The 10,575-nt window shown below is 42.7% G+C and overlaps 1 protein-coding gene across 1 annotated transcript in view; it reads left to right on the forward strand.

The window, feature by feature from the left end:
* The window catches only part of LOC122557083 (sodium- and chloride-dependent neutral and basic amino acid transporter B(0+)-like), a 29,464-nt gene extending 19,267 nt beyond the window's left edge, over positions 1–10,197 (forward strand). Inside the window, exons 11-14 of the mRNA XM_043704378.1 lie at positions 3,780–3,879; positions 7,166–7,275; positions 7,380–7,550; positions 8,021–10,197. Of these exons, the coding sequence (XP_043560313.1) occupies positions 3,780–3,879; positions 7,166–7,275; positions 7,380–7,550; positions 8,021–8,146 (507 nt within the window). The 3' untranslated portion in view covers positions 8,147–10,197. The remainder of the gene's footprint in view (positions 1–3,779; positions 3,880–7,165; positions 7,276–7,379; positions 7,551–8,020) is intronic.
* Positions 10,198–10,575: the final 378 nt, after the last annotated feature.

Genomic DNA, 10,575 nt, shown 5'->3' on the forward strand with positions numbered 1-10,575 from the left:
ATTGTGGTGCTGATTGTCATTGAAATCTGCAGTTTCACAGGATTCAGGGATTAGGAAGGATCTTCTATGTTGGTCCTGTCTTTCTTTTCCAGTCATTTAAAATTGTGAAGTGATGGTATGGAACTGACTGATTTTCACCCCTGGTTAAGATGTTGAAAGTCACCTTCTTAGCTTTAAAGCCTTAGGAGAGCAATTTTCTGAGTCCTGGAGATACGTTAGTCTTCAGCATGGTCATTTTCTTGATTACTGGCATTTTGTTTACTTAGTCTCTCTACCTGATTAAGTGCAAGTTTCCTAGGAACATTTGAAATTCTATTGTTTTCACCTGTCGTAAATACCTGTCGCAAAGTGATGTCTGTCATGTCCTTATTTTCATTTACTTTATCATTGTTACCTGTTTCAACATGTATACCATTGTATTCATTTTAGATCCCTAGGATGTCTTTGGATATGAATTCTTTCTGTTCAAGAGTTGCCCACCTTGATAAATTGCTGTTTTAAAGTTTGTTCACCTCCTTTGAAACACACTACGCTGTGAAGTGGGAATTCAAACCAAAAATGCAAATTGAAGTACATATTCAAGGCTGAGATTTCAAAGTAGTAAGAAAGGGACTGCTCCATTAGTATAGATGCTATCCTTTGCAAGTGTTATGCAAGGCCTGCCTCTACTTGATCAGGTGCCAATTGAGATTTCCTTCACAATTTCTAATTAATTTTCCCATGGCACCTAAAGGCTCATTTTACTGTTCATTATGGAATTTTGCTGCATGGGAAGTATTTTCCCTTATAAGCATAGGATCTACACAAGGTAAACTATTAGGCAGTGATTTCCTTCCAACTTGGAAGCACAATGGTGGGAGAAAGCACAAGTCTGTGAATTTGACCTTTAAAAATGGCCACTGCTGGCACGATTTTGGTCCAGGCTGGGCACTCTGGATTGGTGAACCTAGAATATTGCCCATTTCCCAAACTGGACTTGGTGGGAAGCTTTCCATGAGGACTCTGGCACCATACAACAAGTTTAGAAACACAGATTAAAATGGAAAACATCATTCTTGCTCCCATCGTCTCACTGTCAATGCCCCACTCATGACTACACATGCCCCACCACCAACCCCTGTGGTCCTTCTTAACTCCTGTGTCACCCGAGGTGAATCCAGCCATTCCCCAGGCCCCTCATAACCCCTTTACAAAACTATGGCCCTGAGGCCAACCCCTATATCTCCACTCATACATCCTGCGCAATCTCCCATTATCCCTCATGCCAACATACTCTCAATGGACTCAATGTTTTTTTCAATTGTTCCCTAGCCTTGGACATTGTTATGTTGGAACAGGCCAGTCTTTATTGACAATCTCTAATTGACCTGAAGAAGGTGGTGGTGAACTGCCTTTAGCCCTTCTGACAACTGATCTCATAAGACTTAGAAGCAGAAATTAGGCCATTCAGCCCATTGAGTCTGCTCTGCCATTCAATCATGGCTGATAAGTTTCTCAACTCCATTCTCCCACTTTCTTCCTGTAACCCAAGAGTCTATCTAACTCTGTCTTAAATATACTCAATGACCTGGCCTCCACAGCCTTGTGTGGCAATGAATTCTATAGATTCACCAATCTCTGGCTGAAGAAGTTTCTCCTTATCTCCATTCTAAAGGGTCTTTCTAAGGCTGTGCCCTCAGGTCCTCCTCTCTCCTACTAATGGAAATATCTTCCCAACATTTACTCTGTCCAGGCCATTCAGTATTCTGTATGTTTCAATTAGATTCCTCCTCATTCTTCTAAACTCCACTGAGTATAGACTCAGAGTCCTCAAACATTCCTCATATGTTGAGCTTTTCATTCCTGTGACCATTCTTGTGAACCTCCTCTGAGTGCGCTCCATGGTCAATATATCCTTCCTGAGATATGGGGCCCAAAATTGCGCACGATACTCCACATGTGGTCTGACCATGTGGTCTTATCCACGAATTCTTTCCTTTTCTTCTCCAGGGCAGTTTACTCATATCCAGCATTAATCAGGGCACATCATGACAGCAAACTAAAGTTGCTAGTCTATTGTTATATCGTTCTTTTAAAATAATTGCTTAATTCCTTTATATTAACAAACATTTGAATTCAGCAATCCAGTGGGACTGTCATGCCCTAATGTAGGGAAAGTTTCGTGAATGAGTCAGCATCAGTTTGCTAATACCAATTCAGTTATGCAATTAATTACAGAGTGTGCCTTTTCATAGCACTAAAGGGTGCCTTCTCTCTCCCAAAGGTCTCCTGAGGCTAGATTCAAAACAGCATGTTACCTCTTCAACAGGGAGCAAATATGAAACATATCTCTGGTCCTTACCCCATACACATTGAACCCATGCCAATCCATGCAACCTAATGTCCTCTGTGCTACATGCCTCTAATTTAAATTAGGCCCTATCACACGAAGGGTGGTGCATTCATGGAATGAGCTGCCAGAGGAAATGGTGGAGGCTGGTACAATTACAACATTTAAAAGGCATATTGATGGTTTTATGAACAAAAAGGATTGAGGGATATGGCCCAAATGCTGGCGAATGGAAGTAGATTAATTTAGGATATCTGGTCAGCATCGATGAGTTGGACTGAAAGGTGTATTTCGGTGCTGTACAATTCTCTCAGTCTGTGACCAGCCATTCCCCTTTCACCTGCTGTGCTAACCCATTGATTATGCTGAATTAGTGCAACTCCAACAACAGTTAAGAGACTTACAACTCAGGACAAAGGAGGCTGTTGGTCTGGCACCACATGCAACACTTTGAACTTTCCCTCCCACAAAGCCAGCAGGTGCACAACAACATTGCCACCTGCCATTTCCCTCCAGTCACACACCTCCATCCTGGTTTGGTGTCATTTTCTTGCTGTAACTGGGGCCAAAGTCTTCCTAACAGCACTGCAGGGATCCTTACCTTCCAATGAATGTGGTGATTCAAGGAAACAGATCACCACCAGCTTCTCTGGTACAATTAATGTTGAACAATAGATGCCAGCCCAGCTAGCAATGCTCGCAGCCTATGAATAAATAAATAACGCTATTTGTAATACTCAGATGAATCTCTCCATCCAATTAAGGATATTGGATAGGTTTGCAGAGTCAGTGAGAGATCTACCAGCAGCGAAAATTTGGCAGCCCACCTTCAGATGTGAATACTCCTAATGTAGATAAGAGAGAGCAGTGACTCTATGATGAAAGTAGAGATGGAAAGAGACTAATTATGGGATAGAACCATTCCCCACCTCAACCCACTCTGCTGCCTCAGAGCTGCCTCCCTTTCTTGACCTTATTTCAGTCTCAACAGGAGACCTCATAATACAGAAAGTTCTGCATAATGACCTTATTAGATGTTTTTGTAGGCATAAGAAACTAATCTCTGGACAGGCAGGAGTGATGCTGCCTGGCTTGTTGCGTTCTTCCAGCCTCTTGCCTGTCTACTTTGGATTCCAGCATCTGCAGTTTCTTTGTCTATAATCTCTGCGCCTTCCAATCTGACCTGAATGATAATGGCCTGGAGATGAAATCATGACAGAGGAGCAACAGAGCAGCTGGTCATATGGTATTGTAGGTCTGCCCACCAGGTTGTTCCCCACCCCCATGCAAACAAAAAACTATCTGATATCTCAGAAACCATTTTGGACTAGCTGGTTTGTGGTTGAGAAAAATGTAGTTTTGTCACAGCCAATGAAAGCTTTTATTTTGAATAGCGGAGTATTACAGTTTCTTCATGCTGACTATTTTCTAATATTTGGTGTATTTTCAGGCTGGGATTTACTGGATCAATTTAATTGACCACTTCTGCGCTGGATGGGGAATTCTCGTTGCTGCGATTGCAGAACTTGCCGGAATAAGTTGGATCTATGGTAAGTACAGCAGGGACAGCACCAAAATGAAATGAAATGAAATGGTTGTATTTTGATAATAATACTCCTGTGGGTTCTTGCCTCTTTATCCTAGTGTTGTGTGGTTTTTAACTTTGTCCACCCCAGTCCAATACTGGCACCTCCACATCACGGCTCTTAAGAAGAGACAAGGTGAATCATATAATGAGAACAAAAAGTGCTGGAGATCACAGCGGGTCAGGCAGCTTTCATGGAGAGAGAGCAAGCTAACGTTTCGAATCGAGATGACCTTTCATCAGAGCTGACGTGAAGGATGGTGGGGGCAGCATTGATGCAATAGTGGGAGGGTGGGGGTGTTGGAGTGCTGGGGGAAAAAAGGTGTTGATGGTTCAGATTAAGAATTGGAAATGTGAAAATGGCAGAACAAAGGTGTGTCCAACTGCCAGACTGGAAGGAACCCTGGAGTGGGGGAGGGGAGAGAGGTCATGGTGACAGAGAATGTAACAAGCAACGCTAAAGGAAAGGGAAGGAATGGGTTTACAGTTTGAAAGTGTTGAACTCAGTGTTGAGCCCAAAAGGTTGTAAATTGCTCATTTTGAAGACGAGATGTTGCTCCTCCCATTTTCGCTGGAGTATTGCTGCGTGCCAAGGACAGACAAGTGGGCATGCGAGCAGGACGCTCTGTTAAGATGACCAGCCATGGGAAGGTCAGGGTCATGCTTGTGCACAGATCGGAGGTGTTCTGCAAAGTAGTTACCCAGTCTGCATTTGGTTTCTCCAATGCAGAGTAGGCCACATTGGGCACAGTGAATATAATGCACAAGGTTAGAGGATGACTAATGTGTTCCGGAAGGAACAATCCCTGCAAAATGCAGACACAGGAAGTGTGGGGAAGATGTGTTCGGTTTTGGAATTCTGCTGCAGATGTCTGAAATGGCAGAGAATGATCCTTTGAAGGCGGAGGTTGGTAGGGTGAAAAGTGAAGACTAGAGAGACCCGATCATGGTGTTGTGAGTGACGGGAAAGGGCAGGGACAGAATCACGGGTAATAGGTTGGATATGGTCGAGGGCCCTGTCAACCACAGTGGGTGGGAAACCCCGGTTATGAAAGAAGGAAGCCATGACAGCAGCACCGTTTTGGAAGGTGGCATCATTTAAAGTTGTTGTAGAGATAACCCTTCAGAGATGACTAGACAGTCCAGTGCTCCTATTCCCTGTCAAATCTTTCCCCACTTGGGACATTATGACTTAGACAATATTTGCTGCATACTTTGAAAAACTCACCTTTCTCTTGTTGGGTTACAGTTGGTTAGTTATTGGGTTTAATTGTGGAGCAACCACTTTTCAGCTAGTTACATTTTGGAGGTTGTTCAAACATCTTCATCATGAGTTTGCCACTTGACTCAGTCAGTTATTAATTTCTCCCAAATGGAGAGCCAAGTGGAACCACAAGCCAGTCTCTGCTGTAGCATGCCCATGAGGATTGTGAAATCCACTTGCTATCTTCCATGTACGATACAACACTGTCCACCTTTCCCCATTCTGATAGCGGAGGCCTCCCTATCTCAGCACTGATCAAAAGTGCAAACTTTTCTTTGAAGGGTTCCTCAGGATTTGCATGAACCCTTCACTTTCACGGGGACAGGGAACAACTGTCTGAAAAGCCAGTAATCCCTTCTCTGAATTTACAAGCTGAATTTTCCACACTCAGCCAGAGGTGGGCATGGTGGGGCATCTTCACTGGGCAGCAGGCAAAAAGTTTAGTTTCTTGAGGCAAGCCGAAGGTGTGTTGAGAAGTTCTCAGAACATTTGAGCAAGACACCTCTTTTGCACTCATCAACATTTGTCATGCGTATTTATTAAGATCCCAGCTGCAAGACTTATGTTCATGGGTACGATTTTGTTAGTCAGAAATGTGAGCCACATGGATTTACAAACCCGACTATAGGATGCAGAGTTGATGGGGTCGACTGTTTCTGCCAGGCTCTGTTGAGGAACTTGACTCCTTTGTGTTACAAGCTATCTCTTTACCGAAATGCTCAGTATAGGGGGTGAAGCCTCTCCGTGCTGATCAGTTCATGAGAAGCCGCAGCAACGTGTGTGTCTGGCTTCTTGTTGCTAAACACTGTATGGTGTAAGAAGGAGACTAGATCAGCAACCCTGCCCAAGTGAGGCCACCCCAGTGGCTGATGCCAACAAACCTGACTGAGCTTGGCAGACAGGCCAAAACTCAGAAGGTGAGCTGAACCTCAGAAGACCATCCTTTGCGGTTGTGTACTTTACTCAGGCAAGGCCTTAGTGAAAAGCTACCAACTGTGTACATTTTCCTCATTGTGGTTAAATATCAGTGAGCCAATGGTGTGATATGCTGAACGTTGCAGCTCCTCTTATGTTTTAAGCCTGGCAGATGTATGAGAAGTGATACCCCTGTGATACCTGGAGCGCTAAATGCGGAGCAACAATCCTCTGCAATGGCAACTTTCTAATGCTCATTCATCCTGACTGGAGCTTGAAGCATTGGTTGGCATCGTGGAGTTTTCATTCCCTTGTGGCACAGGGTCCAGACTCTCCTAAACCATCCGAGTGTGCTGATTTCATTTTTTAAATTCCTTCATGGGATGAGGGCATCACTGGCTAGACCAGTATTTATTGCCCACCCCTAATTGCCCATGGGGCAGTTCAGGCCCAACTACATTGCTGCAGATCTGGAGTCATATGCAGGCCAGACCACGTAAGGGTGGCAGCTTCCTTCCCTAAAGGACATTAGTGAACCAGATTGGTTTTTCGGACAATTGACAATGGTTTCCTAGTCTTCCTCTGACTCTTAATTGCAGATTTCCTTTATTGAATCCAAATTCCACCATCTGCTGGGGCGGGATTCGAAACCGGGTCCCTAGAACATTACCTGAGTCTCTGGAATAAAAGTACAGAGATAATACCACTAGTCTTGCACAAACACCTGTGTCTTCATCAGTAAGAATGGCCTTTTTGTTGACATCACTAGGGGAAAGCCATTTCCTTATTTTGGGACAGCCTTTGGCAGTGCATCTAGGGAGGTGTCGTTAATGCATGGCACTGTTTTTTCGCTCGATCTCTGACATTGTCAGGAGTGTGTGCATGCGTGAGCTGAGGATGAGGGATGCTCCTGGGTGACCAGGAGTTACATGCTGTGTACCTCCTAATCCGCCCTCTTGTACTAAACCTGTTCGTTAGTGCCAGTATGTGATGAACATCAACAGTATATAAGCCGCCCTGAAGACAGGACAGAGTGAATGATGGTATCTATCTGCTTCCTTGTTGTTCACAGGAATAAACAGATTCATCAAGGACATTGAGATGATGATTGGGGAAAAGAATTGGGTCTTCTGGCTGTGGTGGAGAGCATGCTGGTTTTTTATCACCCCATGTTTGTTAATGGTAAGCAAATATTGCATCTTTTAGTGAATAAAAATGAAATTATCAAACTGCAGGTGGTCTTTCATTGTGATATTGATCTGGTTTTGTGAATTCCTTTTATTCAGGCAATCTTAATCTGGTCCTTAGTGACATTTGTACCACCAACTTATGGAAAAATAGAATACCCTGTTTGGGCGACAGCACTTGGCTGGTGTATGATCATCTTCATTATTTTGTGGATCCCTGTTGTAGCCATTGTGAAAATTGTCCAAAGCAAGGGCTCCAATTTATGGCAGGTAAGAAAATATGTTGATCTATTCCTCCATTGCTCACTCCATTCTGTTGAGTAATTTTCTCTCTGTTTCCTCCATTATCATCAACACTGTATTTGGTCAAGATGGCCCTGGGTGTGATGCTCTTCAGCAGGTCAGTATGGGCTCAATGGGCAGAATAGTCTATTTCTGAGCTGTAGGGATTATATGTTTTTTCTCTCAACGTTAAGGGCACAATATAAATAGACTAATGTTGTGATTAATAGGAAAGGCAGATGGTGCTGAATGGAAACAGGCAACACATTGTCAACAGACCTTTTGATAATGCATTGGAATAATACTGCAGTAATCGAGGAACTTTATAACATAAGAAACAATGCACAGGCTATTCATCCATTCATGTCTGATCTACCATTGACCATGGCTGTTTTGTAATTCAATGTAATCTCTTCGTTTGGTTCCATGTACCTAATTTAAACATTTTCTTTCCACAGAAAATTGTTGCAGCTTCCAAGCCAACTCCAGACTGGGGCCCGTACTTGAAACAACACAGAGGAGAAAGATATGACACGAATTGGGACTCAACACAAACTGGCATTCCTGAGATGGCAAAAATGTAAGGAACATTTTCAGTTCCATTGACACATCACCCAAGTTAAATTTAAAAATGCATAATGCCTCTGGAATTTTGCCAGCATGGATCGCTTAGTAGAAATTTGGACTTCCGTTTCAATAGCAAATCATATGGAGCAGACGGCTGAATTCCCTTTAAGGACTCCAGTGAGCAAGGCTCTGTATTTGAAGTATGCATTCATAAAATTGCCCTTTTTACCGTTTCACTCAAAATATGTTGGCCAGATTTTCTGACGATCAGATGGTCATTTCTGTAGCATGGATGGGATTTGCTCAGGGGGACCCTGCAGACCACCTGAGGTAGCACTCTCAAGGGACATTGAATATTTTAATGGATGATTTTCCAATGCATGGAACACTCCAAAGATGTCCATTAAATCAGAGAATTCAGAGGCCATCACTGCTGTTAAGTAAGTGGTCACCGAGAAAGTGTTAGAGACAGACAGACAGACACACGCGCGCGCACACACAAACACACATCCCTTCTGTTAGACTGGGATAGAACAAATACCAATTTGACTGTGATTATCACTCCTTGGAAAGTCCAACTCTGTCTATAGCAATACTTAAGGAGGAATGAGGAAGTTTAAACAAAGACTAAGGCTTTTTTAAGTCTGAATGAAGTAAACTAGATTTATTTTTTTCCCAAAAGTACTTCCTCTCCTTCTTCCAATTCTGATAGAAAGAGTAGTGATTTATTGACGGAATATCAGTCTCTGTGGAGTTAATTCAGGAAGCAATTATTATTATTTCTTTCTTGTATTCCAAACAATAATCTACTAGGAACACAAATACAAATTGTGTAATTATCTCAAATTAGAGGCCAGAATTATTCACTAGTAGCCTGCACATGCCGAAGGGATCAGTTTGGTGTTTCACGTAAAATTAAATACATCCCATAAATACTTTGCTTGTAAATTTTTGGCATTCTTTTTCGATGAGGAAGAATCCACCTTCTTTTAATCATAGTTAAGGAGTTGTCATAATATCAATGGACTGCTCTGAGATACAAGAAGTATTTGCAGTTCCCTGCAGTTGAAAGCTCGGTCAAATGCCAACCCAATGCATCAGACGAAGAAAAGCACAGTTTGATTTCTTCAGTCACTGTCACACAATGCAGCGGTGCTTGCTGTGTTAACATATCTAATCCACAGTTACAATTCAACTGAACGAACATCCAAATATCAGAGTCCGTCATATACAGATTAGGAACAGGTATGGGCTATTCGATCCCTTCAACCTACACTACCAATCGATAAGACCATCTGATTGTTGCCTGAACTGCACTTTCCTGTCTACCTCTGGTGCCACGTGACACCCTTGGTTCTTGACAATCCATCTACCTCTGCCTTAGAAATATTTAGTGAGCCTGCTTCCACTACTCTCTGTGGAAGAACATTTCACAGCCTCACAACCCTCTCTGAGGGAAAAAATTTTTCTAAATGCCCATCTTACATCAGAGGCTGCTTATTTTTGAACTGTGTCCTCAAATTGTAGTCTCCCCCACAAGGGAAACATCCTTTCTCAAGGGTGAATTAAAAAGATCTCCTCTTCATTGTCCCCTCAGGATCTTATGTTTCAATAAGATCACCTCTCATTCTTCTAAGCTTCAATGGATACAGGCCCAACTACAGTATCCAACTTGTCAACATAAGCGAGCTTCCTGATCACAGAATACTCAAAATATTCAAAGTAAGAATGGATATTAAGTAAGAAATTACAAATCCCTACAAAATGATTTAATAACACAGGTCAAAGCAAGTTGCAGTCAAGTTGTGGTGATCAGAGAAGTGAAATTAGTTTAGGTTTATGTAGCATAGAACAAGGACTGACAACATGGCAATATGGCTGCCAATGATTCTGTAATTTCCCATGGAGGTATGGGCAACTAACTATGTTATTAATTGTGACCTTCAAAAATGTGCTACTAGGGTAAGGCTCAAGGAAAGAATAAAGAATGACATCGACCTGTTGGGTTGAAGACTGTGTTTCTGTGTTAGATTCTATTACATTTATAAAATAAAATAATTTTAACTCACTGAAGATTTCTTTCTCTGTGTTTGTTTCCTATGAATTAATGGGTAGGATTGTCACACCATTTTAGCCAGTCCGTATTCTGGGTAATCAGCGCAATGTGATCGCAGTTTATGAAGGCCGAGTGTCAGAGGTCAATTGGTACCCTGAGAGGTAGGCACTAGGCCCTTGGACCTGATGAAGCCTCCTGGCCACGGACTGGGCATCAATGCTTCTTCCATCATCACAATCTACATGGCGACAGTTGTTGCAGGCTGTCCTGAGGGAGTGATGGCAGGGTGGTTGGCATTCCTTTACCTACAGTTTCCCAGCTGCTGAGTACCTATATCAATGCAAATGTTTTAAAAACTGCAGAGCGAGTACTGCTCAAGGTAATGGCAGC

This window comes from Chiloscyllium plagiosum, chromosome 15, assembly GCF_004010195.1.
Source record: "Chiloscyllium plagiosum isolate BGI_BamShark_2017 chromosome 15, ASM401019v2, whole genome shotgun sequence".
Classification (NCBI taxonomy): domain Eukaryota; kingdom Metazoa; phylum Chordata; class Chondrichthyes; order Orectolobiformes; family Hemiscylliidae; genus Chiloscyllium; species Chiloscyllium plagiosum.